Raw genomic sequence first — 14,751 nt, 5'->3', positions numbered from 1 at the left:
CAGCATTGACCAAAAGCTCACCATTGCTCCGTTCTCCTGATACGCCTTTCTTGGTAGCATGCGAGGACCTGATTTTGGTCGGAGACAGTCCCTGGAAAGGCAAGACGCTCGTCGGGCATATTGACACCCGAAGACGGATCTGCCTGGGGTGATTACCTTCCTGAGCATTTCTAAGACCTCTTGTATTTGATCGTTGCTACATCACTCCATGATAACAACGGCCGAAATACGGTGGCCGGTTATCCGCAGAGCGCTGCAGCACCAGTGGGCGCTGGTCCAGAAGCCAACTTTGCCCATTGGTCTGAAGCCTGCAGAACACTGTATTGGATTGTAGCTGCATGCTGCAACGCTAAGTATCCCCGAGTTTGAGTTCTTGGTGTCACGGCCTGATGACCCAATAGCCCGGAGCCAGCAGTGCAGAAAACTTCGTCATAACGACCAGGTCCTTGAGCAGGGATGTCTAAGTCAACTGCGTGGCGAGCAAAGTACCGTTGTCAACGGTTGCAGCAACAGAACGATTATTCTGTCGAGATCATGCAAATTATCTACGAAAACATCGCTGAATGAAGCAAATGTCCGTTCAAAATTGGATCCTTTACAACTTCATCAGTGGCGCTGCGGCCCATCCCGTCCCGCGGATCCGCTCCCCGCCACCAATATCCGGCGACTGGAGAGCGCGGCCGGAACACCGCATCTCCAGCCGCGATTAGCTATTCTCATGCCTCCTGATAGTAGTTCTATTAGAGTGCAAGATTGGCTCTGTGATCAGGGACCGTGCCCTGGACGCTGTTGCTCGGAACGCTGCCGGACGCCCCGTTGTCTCGTTCTGAGTTACATAGTGGCTTCCTCACGTCTCTGGGGCTGATGAGCTGGCAACTCAGGGACATCAAGTCTCCAGTATATCTCGGGCAATAGAGACCCGGTTCACGCAAGTCTCAGGATCTTTGAACCGCAAAAACTGGGCCTTTGGAGATGCCTTTGTTATGCAGGTCCCTTATAAGTTCCATGCAGCGGGAAGGTGGTCCGAGGAGGAGTTTGGCTCAAGTTGCAACGTTACACTCTGCCAAATTTTGGAGCTCTTTGCCTATGCCACGCGTAATGATATGATATTGCATATTTCGTCTTGCCTCGCAACGTCGTTTTGGGTTCCTTCCAAGCATGTGATAGCTCCTGCGAGTCAGAGCATCCGAGACATGTTCTACTCATTCGGGAGCATGCGAGCAACATGCCTGTGATCGGGGATGTTACTTGGGAGAGAATAGCCAGAGCAACTTACATACAGGACCTTGGCCGCAAAATCGCAAGCTGGTCAGTTCTCATCTGCCGGATGGACCGGGACCTCTAGGTGCTCCCACTAACACTGCGGCCGCGGAGCAACTACTAATATCAGGGGCATACCTTCACGGCTCTTTGTTAGTAAGAATTCCAACCCGAACTTTAGTTCAGGTGAGTTCCGGTCAAGGAAGGTATATGTACGCTCAGTGTCAATTGCCGCACTTAGACCATAAACCCATCAGTGCAATACCGACCTCTGTGATGATAAGGAACGTGAGCAATATTGGGAGTAGGAGACCACCTTGCTGTGTGTAATACTGGAGCAACTAGATAGCAAACAGTTTATAGACCAAGCCTTAGTTCCTAGAGGTGCATAGTTGGCATTGAGCGCTTCAGAGCATTACCCTACACCTTCCACTCCCCTACGAGCCAATACTATCTATACATTCAGTATCATCAAATACATCTCAGTCACTCTGAATAATGGATGAGCTATTCTAATCACAAACCACTTTGAATCGTTTTTCTCCCCTCGTCCACGACTCAACTCTGACTCGCAATGACGACTTCTTAGCATTATACGCTGACAAATTGGCATAGACCCTAAGCAGAAGTTCCTGCAAAACCAATGAGTTAGAGATGAATGCATCCGGGCCGGAGTTTATTCATGGGATACAGTGATTGCAATACTAGAGAATACTACGCAAACACCTTTGACCACGCCCCAGCCTGAGCGCATTTATGTTACACGTATGCGATAAGTACTTTTGGCGTTATGGGTTAATGGGGAAATGGGTAATGCTTCTCGTGATGATCGCCTCGAATTAGCAGATCTCTGAGCAGATATCAACCATTTCGCCGGAAAGCTTCATGATCATCACGATGTTGACTCGTTTAGCAACGAACTGAGCTCAGGTGGGAAAGGACAGATGCCGATAAAAAGTTCAATTATGTAAAATATAAGCCAATAGCACCAACATGTACCGTGTTGATCCATGGCATCGAATATGAAGCTGAGAACAACGATGATCACAATGCAGCAGATGCATCAAATTACCACCTCTGTACCCCTTTCCCTTTACCAACGCCCTCGGTTTCCAGAGCTGGGAACTCATCGCGTTGAACGTCTGAGGATGCGCCAAATGCTGACAGACCCTGCTCCTCCATGCTCAACTTCAGAGCAAGTTCAAGGTCATAGTCCCTAGACTCGATATTGTTTGACGACCCTGCCTTGAAAAATCCAGGCGACACAGTTCCAGATGTCTTGTTCTTTCTGCCAGACTTGGGTTTGTATGTCAGGGAGAATTCGTAATCACCGGAGCTCGCTGCTTGGGGCGATGGGGGATTATCATTGACGCCTTCCATCAGAGAAAGGCGGATTGCCTGTTGAATCTGTTGTTCGTAGTCGTCCTCAACAGGTGCTATCTCAACCTTATCTGTGGAGGCGGACGGGGGAGTTATCATATCCGAGACACTTGGCTCAGGGGTGACAGTATCAACAGTAGTGGTCTCGCTGAATGTCGAGGCAGTGTCCAGGCTAGCATCAGCAGCGGAGTCGCTTGTCCGACGCTGTTCCTCGAAAAGGAAGGCTTCCTCGGAGACCATCTGCGCATACCGCAGTGCCTCTTCTTCAGTCAGGTCGCCGAGCGCGCCGACACCAAAGCGACTTCGCAGGCGGTTCTGCTCTCGTACCTTCTGCTCGTTCTCCCTCTTGATTTCAGCCTCTTCAGCAGCGATAAAATCAATGACTGCACCGCCTTGGCGACGACTGGCCAGACGACCATGAACATCGGAGTGTCTAAGCCGGCGCTTGCGTCCTGAGGCGTGACTGGCAGAGCTGTACGCCCAGTATCTCAGAAAAGCACCAAATGAAACGACTCCACGAAGGACTGTTGGATCAGGGTCAAGATAAATCGCGCCAACTGCTGAGTAAGTCGACTCGTCAAGAGTTGGGTTCATTGTGACCATGTGTCGAGGCACTCGTCCATTTGACCTTGCGTTGAGAGTTCGAACGGGATCCAATGTTGATGCTAAGGGGTCCCATGCTTGCACCAGTCCATCACTGCCGCCATGGACAACATACATAGCCGAGAGTGCCACGCAGGACACTTCTGGGGAGTCAGTCTGGATTTGTCGCACCGGACTGATGCCCGTAGCCTTAGCATCCTCACGAGCGTTCCAGACAAGTACAGCCCCGTCGTCTGTACCGACAGCAAGCAATCGAGATCTGCGGCCTGGAATCTCTTCCTCAGCCGAGTGAAGAGGATCTTCACTGAGTGTCAGGACTGACGTGCTAGATTGATCCATTGAGGCACTGGTGACCACTGCATGACTTTGACCCTTCAGCCTGAAGGAGCAACTCTCCCACTCATGCAGATGGGACATGACATCTAGTGATGACACTGAAGTAGATGTGACGGATTGAGATATCTTCCCATCGGGTCCCTGTGATACCTCTGCCGCAGTATTCCCGAATAGTGACGGCTGGATGCTGATGGAGACATCAGGGGGCATGGGAGTCAACACGACTGATGACGACTGTGCATCTTGAGGAACTAGAAATCGAGTGTATCGTTGGATATGTGCAGGGCGGTTTTCGGCTAGTCCACAGTCGATGACAAATATGTTTTCACCAGCACCATGGCCGTCGTCATTGGCGAAATCGACCTCCAGCTTGCGCTGCATATCCCATCCTTCACAGACCCTTCGGAAGTGTGCAGGCTTTTGGCGCAAGAATTTCTCAATTTCTCGTGCTTCAGCAGCCAACTGACTCTTACTTAGGCTCATAGAATTGGAAGGCGACCGAGGCGAGTATGCGCCTTTGATGGCGTTCTTGTCCAAATCATCTGGTCGAGCAACGCGTCGAGTGGAGTCCAATAGATGCCAGTAAACTGAGCGTCCAGCAAACCAAGCGTTTTTGGTAATATCTTCGCTCTTAGTTGCGTTTTGTGCAGTGGGTGTTTCCGTCAGATAGAATACCTCGCCCAGAGCATTGAGCGCAACTACCCATACCCTGGCTGAAGACTTGCGCTTCTGGCTATAGTTGTCGTCAACCTTGAGAGAGATAACTGGAACGCCAGGACTAAGCACCCAACGTGCAGTAACTTCTCCAGGTTGGTATCGCTGCGGTCCAGAGTCGGTTCCCAGGGCGTATGAAGTGACGACACCAAGGGTAGAGCCAGTCAGCATCCCAACCATGGACTGCGTATTTGTTGGCACATTCGACGATTTGGCCAACCATACACTGCAGATTGCCTCGGACATTTCTGGTATCTTAGGGATATCAGGGTATGTGTCAACAACACCAGAATCCGCACCAAGATATCGTCCGCGGTTCTCGTTGACAGGACGGTAGTAGGGACGACCGCCCGGAAATCCTTCACCTGCAAGAACGCCATATGGCTGGCTTACATCGAGGACATTGGGAGTTGCTGAGGGACCCTCCCCCAAACCAAAGGGAACAAGGTTGGGGAACACCTCATCAAGTTGCATTGAGCTGAAAGGATCAACAAATCCCCATTTCTCAATTCTTCCGTTAGTAGGATCACTGACTGAAGCTACTCCCAGATCGGCAGCTCCGTGGATAGCCTTTGGTGGTTTCTTTCCGTTTGTGAAGACAGCGTGAATATTCGTGACAGCCCACGGCAGCTTGGAGTTGTACGTCAACACCGCGCTGGTTTTCTTCCCGGTACGAACAGATGCGCCAATTCCTCCAGCGGCAAAGGATGCGCCTGGTTTGCCACGAGCCAGACTTCTAATCAAGCGGGTGCGCAGAAGGTATTCCTTTCTCCATGACGCCATGGGAGTAAGGCGGGTGAAATGACGAGACTCAGACTGTATCAGGTCGTGCGAGCTGTGAGCCCACATGTCCACATTTTTCTTGATCTCGAGTGCTTCTTGACCTGGGAAAAATCGTAGGAAGGCCATCCGCCAAGCATGGGAACTGGTGATGAGGGCATAAAAGCGTTTGGAGACGAGAGCGATTGCGGCGTGCGAGTTGGAGTGAAGATGCGAAAGGATATGTGTCAAGATCTCTGAAGTGAGCTCAGATTAGGATACTGTAGGAAAATATCAGGTTCAATGGTATGACGCACCGTTTGGGAAGTCTTCAAGCTGCACACCATCAGAGGGGGTTTCGGAGCGCTTGATGACCTTGAAGCCCAATGCCTTCTTTGGAGTAGGCGGTGTCATTGCATTTTCATACTCAAAGATGCGCTGGCCGGGAGCTGAAGGTCGAACAGTCGAGCCATGACCCAAACTCAGTCGACGTAGCTCCTCATCGAGTAGGTCGGCATCGACGTCATGACCGGAGGCACGGCAGAGTGCCGGTGCAGAGCCCGGTTCAAAGCCACTTGAGTCTCCGGAATAGACTCGAAGAAGGCCACGCGGGTCATGGTGAAGGGGGCCATGCTGGGAGAGAGGGGTTTTATAAGGGTTGTCTCGGTGAATCAAATGTTCTGTATTCTCAAGAGGCTCTTGTTGCATATAGCTGAAGGCTTGGAACTCGGGGAAGAAGGATGCTGACCGTGCACAAGATATTTGCACAGTCTAGGATGCCGGGGCGAGAGTGCTGAAGCAGTTGAGGAGCTTGTTTGTGCGCTGTTAAGGTTTTTCGTCGCGGGGATGAGGTGTTGGTCGAGGTGATAATTGTTCCAAGAGGAGGTTTCCCTTTTTTTGCCTCGCGGCGCGTCGAGTTTCCGATCTTTAACTTTGCCGATAATGAGCCGACACGAGACACTATTGATATACTGATGAGCCAATGGACGACCACTATGAGACATCGTGTTTGATGAAGCACAGGATCTTATAAGAATCTATTATTGAAACGTGTGATATGTTTCTAAGTTTTATTTTTTCCCTCGTTATATTATCTCCCTTAGTGAAACCATCATTGCCTGCTTGATGAGCTGCTGGAGTAAGGCAATGTGAGTCATCAAGGTGTTCGCGATGGAGCCACAGCAAGTTCGTCTCCAGCGGCTTAACTTATTGGTCAGAATTTTCAATACACACTGGAATCTCTTCACTGGTGTGTAAGTCAGCATTGCTGCCTTAGTACATATATGAGTGAGGCAATGAGTCCGTCCTGGGTTGGCTAATAAGGAAAGTTGCAATATCTACCTATCTATCCTACGGGAATTGAGTTTCATCCCTCATGGCAAGCTTCTGTAATCTTCGAAAGTAAATCAAGATCGTAAGATAAGTTCATTACCTCAACAGCCCTGGACCATACTCCTAGGGCTTCTTAAGTTTGGTCAGTCAGTCATTTGAATTGGGTCTGCCAAATCCGATTTTCTGCCAGCCTTTGATTGGCATGTCATCTTCTGTTACAAGTGTATTTAAGCTTTTAGCCACAGATTTCTCCACAAAAGAGTGAAGATAGAGTCTGAAACTATTACTAATTTCCTATGTTATATCAGATATTTTAACAGAATACACAGGATAATTATCCTAAATCACAAACCAGATACTCGTATATCGTGTTTCACATCCATATTCCCAAATCTTTCATGTAATGCTAGTTATTGTCATGCCAAAACCGAAAGCCAGAAGCCACTCTGTTTCCTGAAGGGTCCTAACATGGCGAATCATGTCCAATGCCAGGTTCAAAACAGAATCCAAACGCCAAACGCTATGCATAATCCAGTCATTCCTGTTGCCAAGCCTGGCCGGCGTAAAATTGCACCGCTGTCATCCTCCTTCTTCCTCTTTCCATCCTCTTTGGCATTGTTGTTGCTGGTTCCTGTTGCAACGGGTAATTCGTCAGATGCTGTTGCTTTCGCTTCGATGGTGGTTACAGTTGAAGCCCCGAAGGGGTACTTTATTGTTATTGTGCCAATGATGATACCGCTGGGTCCGATCGTGATGGTTTCACCACCGGCCTCTTTTGTTGTGCTCTTGGCACCAGGACCGGCAGTGAAGGTCGTTTCATCGATTATCGCGTATGAAGGGTTGACTTTGGTGATGGTCGCTCCACCAACAATTCGGTATTTGGTGTCAGTGAGCTCAGCATCAGACCCGCCTAGAGTTGTTCCATCAACAACGATACCTTCTGGTCCAACAGTGACAGTATCGTCATCGATTGTTTCCGTGGCCACGGGGGTGCCAGTTCCGTATATCAGAGTCGTAGAGTGAAAGACAAACACAGATTTTCCAACTGCAATGACCATCTCACCACCTTCAATGATCACGTCTGTCTGGGGGCCGCCAACTCCATGGTATGTGAGTGTTTCATCATCAACCACCACTCTACCAGGCGCAATGGACACTTGTCGTTCCTCCACAATAGTATTTGATCCGACGACAGGAACCTTAAGCCTCGTGGTCGTGCCCATAAGAGGAATTCTGAGCCTCGTGCCGCCCACAATAGCTTCCGTGCCCGAAACAGTAACAGGTATCTTTCCAATAGTCGCACTTGTAGGGGTGACAACGGAAATCACAGTACCGACAGGCTGCGGTTTCCTAACTGTTGCTCCTTCACCAACCACTTCTGTTGGGCGAATTGTGAACGTTCCATAATCGACAGTGACTGTTGTTGTTTGATCTGCTCTGAGACTGGAAAAGGTCTTGTCGTTTACAATGACTTCTTGTCCTCTGGCAGTCACAAAAAACTTTCTAACGTGTTCAGGTTCGGTGTCAGGCTGTGGTTGGGGCTGTGGACCCCCTTGTGGCTCGGTTTCTGGCTGCGGTCCTGATGTTGGCCTCGGCCCAGATTCTGCCGAAGGTCGTGGCTTCACGTCAGGTTGTGGACCCGACTGAGGACTCGACTTCCCGTGCCCCCCAGAAGAATCTGGGTGATTTGAGCCTGGCGCTTTGGAAGGCTGCGGCAGTTGTTTGTTACTCATAGGGAGACCTCCTCCACCAGTTGGTCGGTCGAAGTGCGGCGGCGGCTCTGTGGGAATTACCACCGCCGGGTTCTTGTCAGTCGTTATGAATGTCACAGTCATTCTCGAGCTTGACATAGTTAAACCTGGCACTCCAGGAACGGCTGTCGGATTCGACCAACCAGGAGGCTTTTCTGAAGTGCAAAATTTCCCCGGTAAGCAAGCTTGAGGGGGCTCCTTCGTTAATTCGGAACCTGGCAATGGGAATGTTCCAGACTCCTCGGAGCCATGGGATGAAACAATCTTTGAGAATGATGGGCTTGGAGCCTCTGGATCGCAAATATTGGGAGTACTGATAGCAGGGTAAGGTGGCGTGTAATCACTAAGATTTCCAAAGAATGTTATCGTTGATGTATACACGATAGAATACTCGGTGAAAGGTTCGTTATCCTGCAATGTTGTGCACGGTAACACTGACGTTGGTGCTATCAACGTCAATGTACCAGACGTCCATGGTCCAGGTGTGTATGTCCCATTTGCTTTCGAAGTAACTGAGGGAATCCTTCCGCAGGGAGACTTGTAACCAGGCCCGCATGTCTGCGTTTCCAGTTTGGTATTGTTGGGCGCGGCTTGTGTAAAAGGATGCGCAACTCCCTGGTTTGGTCTCTTCTGAGCTGAAGCCTGGAGATCGGCTTGATTTACTACAGAGCTTGAATCTCTATCGTGATCTGACGGGTTTCCATTCACCAGAGCAGCAGATTTAGGAGCGGTCTGGATGAGATGTGAAGCTGAAGGTTCCGAGAAAGATCGAAGATGAGTTTCTGGAGTAAATCGAGTGCTCTGAGATGAAGTGGCCACACGATCCAACTGTGAAGTTATTGGCAACTTCTGAACAGAATCATCGGAACCTGTCTCTGTTGCTGTTAACAAGTAAAATTTTGTAGAAGACGCTTTATCAGGAAGAGAGGACAGTTCCTCTTCCGCTTGTGTTATTGGCGTTGATGCTATCGACAACAAGCGAGTGGTACTACCATCTGGGGCAGTCGCGATGGCAGTTTCATTCAGTGGAAAGCGCCGCTGGTTTGGCTGATTAGGTTCGGATGGGGCTGATAGGCAAGGTAATATTTAGCCACGGTTCTTCTCTTCCATCCCTTCATCTTTCGAGAGAAATGCACAATAATTAACACTGATGGTATAAATCGAAGGCTTACCTCGAGGTACAGCAACACCGACAATAGAAGGAACAAGTGTTGCGACTGAGAGCAGCCCAATAGCCTGCGCCCTCATATTGTCGATATAGGACAACGCGGACAGTATAGACTGGCTGCGCCGTCCTGCATTAACTGTTGCCCTGATCGTTTCGAGCTCCCTCCGTCTGTCATCCAAGCTCACGAAACCAAATCGAATAGGACAGGCCTCTAAACGAGTAATTTGGGCCTTGCCTGATAAATTGGTCTCACATCGGCCACCTATATGGATGGTTCTTCACGCAATGACCACAACTGCTTTCGACGTTGTCGATAATAACTCCGGGGAAAAAATCAATCACAAGATCGGATGCATGACTTGGGAGGGGCTCAAAGGTTAATGAACCCGCCGCCAGCCTCTAACGTTAGTTAGCAACTGGCTCTAGTGCATGGTGACAAGGGTTTACGTCGTCCAGGGCGTAAGCGCAAGCGAACGACGTTCAACGAACCATGTAAGTTAAAGTTCAACTGGGGCTGCTAATTGACTCGGCCTCTCAGGGCCTTCCTTTCCTGTACTGTTTCATCTCTGGACCCGACTTTTGTCCTCGCTCTAGTAGAATAGCTCCGGGGGGCTTTCTTTGATTGCTGGAGACACAAACAGCCCTGGCATTCCATACAGCTGCACTGTGTGCTGCGTGCTGCATGGGCACCCACCACAAAGCCCAGAATGCATGTGGCTGATGCCTTCATCCTATGCGAAAACTCCCTTGTTAGTTGATGCGTCCATCGACTCTGTTTGGCCTAGCTCAGAACATGACACTCCAGAACGGTCGATTCCCCTTGGCGGGTCATCACTTATTCAGGTTTCATTTCACCTCTTGGACGTACAAAGATCCTAAAAGTCAAAAATCGGAAGAGCCAGCGATGATCTGTAGAAGTTAAACTCAGAGTGTTACCACCTCACAAGTCCCGACCTTCCGGGAAACATTCGGTGGGAACGGTGGGACAATCAAAGTTACGCAGGTCCAATATAATGTCTCAAGTTACATCCAGCTGAAGTTCAAACAAATGGTATCCATTCGGTCTTCCATATGGAGCTGAAAAGAGACACTGGCATACGGAGCTGAAGAAGATGGATCAGAAGCAAAATCTCAGTATTTGCAATCTTCACATCCGACCAGCAACAACAACTTTCGGGTCCGGGTTTTAAGATCTTCAGGTCAGCGGAAATTGCCATTGTGAAATAAGCTCTGTTACTGTGCGGATACCCAGGCACCCTAAACAGTAGCTTAAATTTCGTTCACATGTTATGCTCCAAACCACGTAGAAGGGGTACTCGGTGGTACCAGTTTATTATCGAAGTTGATATTGATGGACCTCGTCGTATTGATTGATCGTTGAATCTGCAGCCAGGATCTTACTAGTCGTGCAACGCTTTCCAGCCACCGACTTGCCAGCGTCAGGGTTCTACGCCGAGTGTGCTCGCCATGTCACACGGATCGAGGACCTTTGTTAACAGGGACAAGGATCGTTTCAAGAATCTCAAAAGCACCCAAAGCTATTTTGTTTCCCTTCAGGTGCTACGACAACACTTAATGATACAATCGAGTAACGTAGAGCAAAACACAGCTATTATGATGCAACAACATCGTGAAGCTCTACAGCATTGGCACGTCCTGATGGCAATGCAACTTGAAAAGACCACGAGTTCCACTCCGACCAGACAGTCGTTCTTCGTCGATGCTATGTATTCAAGATGGAAGAGGGAACTCCTCGGGATGATAAGGTTGTTCAACTCAGCCAATAACGAACAAATTACCCCTGCGACCTCTTCGGGATGGCCTAGTGAACGCCAAGGAACACTCCGCGCTCCGCGCCATAGCTTTGGGGGCCAAGCCAAGCTAGAAATGGCCAAAGCCATGTAACGCTACTCTGTGGCTTTCTTTTCAGTCCGAGGCCATTGAGACTCGTTAATCTTCAGTCTCCTCGCCCTGGCTACTCCAACAAACTCTCAGTTCCATTGTCACCAAACGCACTGGTTTACGCTCTTATCCGGCCTTGGCAGCTTCAACGAATCATTATTCCGTGCCAGTGTTGAACAATAGCGGCCATCACCAAGAAGGATCCGGCTCCATGTCACTTTGCTGTTGTTAGTGTTAACCGCACTGCGACACTTGACAAGACACCAGGATCGTCGTTTGGTGCGAATCGCGACGTTGAATGTGCCGCATTGCGGTCACCTCCACTCTATCGGCTCAAGAAATCTCATTTGATGTTTGCTTCGAACCTAGGATGACCTTTCTGGTGAGGGTCAAAAACGATAGGCTTTCTCACATCTCTCTGCCAGACTCGAGATGTGGTCAATTATCCTAGGATCGTACTTCTTTCTCGTGCAACTCGCACAAGCCCGTGATCCTGCACCTGTTTTGTTGCCTTCTGGCGGTTGGTACGTTGCTCGGTCCTTTTTGTTGCAGTCGATGCTAATACACAAGACAGGACTGGAAGCGATGGCAATTGGTCTACCATCTCATTTTCCCTGGGTTCAAACTCACAGGCCATTGAGGTTCTGGTGAGCACAGCTCTCTCCGAATTCTGGGCCATTGGACCGGGAGGATGTCTACCCGGTATGTTTTCCTCTCTTGGCCGATCGTTCTTAAGTTTGACCTCTCAAACTCAAGGAGTCGTTGATACCCTTTCTACTCTGGTTCTGCCATTGACACTCTAACAGAGGAGCCTCACTGTATCGCCGCTCGCGGAGGCATTTATAATCCTCAAGAATCTAGCGATTGGAGCCCCCTAGGTACATGGCAGTTAGGTTTAAGCTATCTTGGTTACGATGGGAATGGAAACTACGGGCGCGATGTTATCAGCACGCAAAGCCCTCTCAGTGATGATCCGTATACCATGGACGGTGTGCTAATAGCGACCATAAACACGACCAACTACTTGAACGGTCTCTTCGGTTTGGGGATCACACAGAGTAACTTCAATGGCACTGTGGCGGATTCACCATTGACCCAAGCAGTTGGAACGTATGGACTGATTCCAAGCTACAGCTTCGGATATACAGCTGGAGCACACTACAGTATGCTGTCCTCCATACAACTTCTGTTGTCAAGGTCGCTAATATAACTAGGAAATACACCTGTATCCTTGACTCTTGGAGGCGTTGAAGCGCCAAGGTTTAAACAGCACGACAACGTCTTCACGCTCAGCCAGGAAGACAACCTGGAGCGCCCTAAGGTGCGTGGCATTCAGATCACACCCGCCGAAGGCCAAGATGTTCCTAGTTCTTGGGAATCTCAACAACCTTTGCTCTCCCAATGGAACTCATCTTTCTTCGCCATCATCGATAGCAGCACTCCCTACCTGTGGCTACCAGACGAAGCTTGCGATCAATTTGCCCAAGCTCTTAACTTGACGTATAACAGTACCTTCGAACTTTACACCCTAAGTGACGATCAATACCGTGACTATACAAATGACGAGTCATTCGAACTTACCTTTGTGCTTTCAAGCTTTGACGATAACGATAACTTTGGCGACCCTTACAATGTACCAGGCACCGTCAATATTACCATACCTTTGAGAGCCTTTGTAGGCTTACTGCAATATCCTTTCATGCCTGATACGATCCAATATGGTGACCCAGCAATCCCTTACTTTATGCTACGAAAGGCGAAGAATAGCGGCTCCTACATACTAGGCCGTTCCTTTCTACAGGAGTCCTACCTTATAACCAAGTATGATGAGGGCGTCTTCTCAATCCATCAAGCTCTTTTTCCAGACGAGCCACCGACAAACTCGGAACTGACTGCCATCGAACAGTCTGACGACAGTCCCTATCCTCCACCATATGCAGAGGATGAAGGTGGGCTTTCAGATGGACAGGTAATTGGAATAGGAGTGGGTGTTGGGTTGGGTGTCTTCGTCGTCTGTGCAGCAGCTTTGTTTGTGTGGTTGTACTTTCGACGCAAACGCAAGCGAGCAGCCAAAGGAAATAACCTATCAGCAGAGGATCAGGATCTTACGCCAAATAGCGCATTGCGATCACCCAAATCCCCTTTGGTCATATTGTTTTCGAAAATTCTCGGACGAAACTCCTCGACTCAGCAAGCAGGAGATGGCACCAATGATAGAGAAAAGGTTGCTGAAGCTCCCGATACTCAAATCCACGAGATGTCAGCACCACTTCCAGTAGCAGAACTCGATGGCGATGATAGCATGTCATGGAACGATGGTACTGAGATGGGTACCGACAGCACGCATAACATGACTGCCTACGAGATAGCCCGGAGGAAATTGGAGAAACAACTCCAGGGACCAGTCCCAACATATACCCCCCCTGCTGATGGGACGGAGATACCCGCAGAGAAAGCCATATACCAACCAGACCCAACAAATGGTCCGCCTGTGGCCCTACAACTATCGCCATCGGCATCTCTAAAAACAACACAGCAAGGGGGTACGAATACAAGCTCGATACCGCTGCCATCTCCACTCACTCCGGGCTTCGATGCGAATGGCCGTCCCATCGAGGCACCCTCTCCAACTACTATACCAGTATCGCCAACTACCGACAGTATTTCATTACCAAACTCACCCCTTTCTCCGACTTCGGACCACTATACCATTAACTCCATGGCAATGGGTGGAACCCATTCAGAACGTGAACCTCACTCTTCATCGAAACCGTCGAACGAGCTACAACAGCGAGGAGTTCAACGGACACCCATTGATCCATCAAACGTTGTATTTCTTGGGGCACTGCCCAAGAATGCGCGCTTCTCCCGCCACGCCGCTCCACAAATTCTATCAGATGAAGACTATCAAGCCACTGATGAGTCCTCACGTCGGCACGGCTCTGTTGATACTCTGGGAAGTAACTTCACTGTCGACGAGGAAAGACGAAGCGCAGAAGGACCATCGAGGCGGTTGGATCTAGGTACAAACGGCTCATCCGTGAATTCTGTGATAGAAGATCCACCACAGAATCCTTCGACAGATCAGCCTGATATTTCACAAAGCCGAGAGCGCATCAATCCTGGCGAGGATCTGGTTCATGTGCCGCAACTGGCTGAAAGGCGGTATAGCTGGGAGTAATGAGCGGGTTGCCGTGCGCCTTGTTCTCATAATGATCAGGCTAGCAGGAGAATCCTGGCTTTGCTGACGAGAAACACGGAAGGGACGATGTCTACGGTCTGGCCTGGTATCGGCCGTGGTCAGCGCGATATCCAACTGATTCAAGTAATGCCACAGATTGCCAGGGTAATATCTGGCCCAGACTGGTTAAAACCCGCAGTCCATTGAGGCTGGTATACCGTTTTCTTTTTCGAATTTGCATGAGCGAGCGTTATGATTTGTCTTGATATGTCAGTCTCAAATACAAAAGAGAAGGATAGTTCTTATTCAATTTATGATCAACCACATGATGATATGCTTATCATGTGCTCCTGATACTGCCATGC

The 14,751-nt window shown here is 49.4% G+C and overlaps 3 protein-coding genes across 3 annotated transcripts; 1 reads left to right on the top strand and 2 right to left on the bottom strand.

The window, feature by feature from the left end:
- Positions 1–2,328: 2,328 nt before the first annotated feature.
- On the bottom strand, positions 2,329–5,760 carry FSUBG_3519 (f-box wd-repeat pof10; the record flags this gene model as incomplete). The annotated part of the gene is made up of 2 exons (XM_036681408.1): positions 2,329–5,309; positions 5,370–5,760. The coding sequence occupies 2 exons, from the start codon at positions 5,758–5,760 to the stop codon at positions 2,329–2,331; spliced, it is 3,372 nt and encodes a 1,123-aa protein (XP_036540883.1).
- A 1,118-nt stretch (positions 5,761–6,878) lies between these two features.
- Positions 6,879–9,383, bottom strand: FSUBG_3518 (uncharacterized protein; the record flags this gene model as incomplete). Its single annotated transcript, XM_036681407.1, has 2 exons — positions 6,879–9,016; positions 9,308–9,383. 2 exons carry the CDS (start codon positions 9,381–9,383, stop codon positions 6,879–6,881), a joined length of 2,214 nt encoding a protein of 737 aa, XP_036540882.1.
- Positions 9,384–11,637: 2,254 nt separating this feature from the next.
- Positions 11,638–14,386, top strand: FSUBG_3517 (uncharacterized protein; the record flags this gene model as incomplete). Its single annotated transcript, XM_036681406.1, has 4 exons — positions 11,638–11,729; positions 11,780–11,907; positions 12,012–12,368; positions 12,420–14,386. 4 exons carry the CDS (start codon positions 11,638–11,640, stop codon positions 14,384–14,386), a joined length of 2,544 nt encoding a protein of 847 aa, XP_036540881.1.
- Positions 14,387–14,751: the final 365 nt, after the last annotated feature.

Source organism: Fusarium subglutinans (assembly GCF_013396075.1).
Source record: "Fusarium subglutinans strain NRRL 66333 chromosome Unknown NRRL66333_c0000030, whole genome shotgun sequence".
In the NCBI taxonomy this organism is placed as follows: domain Eukaryota; kingdom Fungi; phylum Ascomycota; class Sordariomycetes; order Hypocreales; family Nectriaceae; genus Fusarium; species Fusarium subglutinans.
This window is presented reverse-complemented; position numbering and strand designations above follow the sequence as displayed.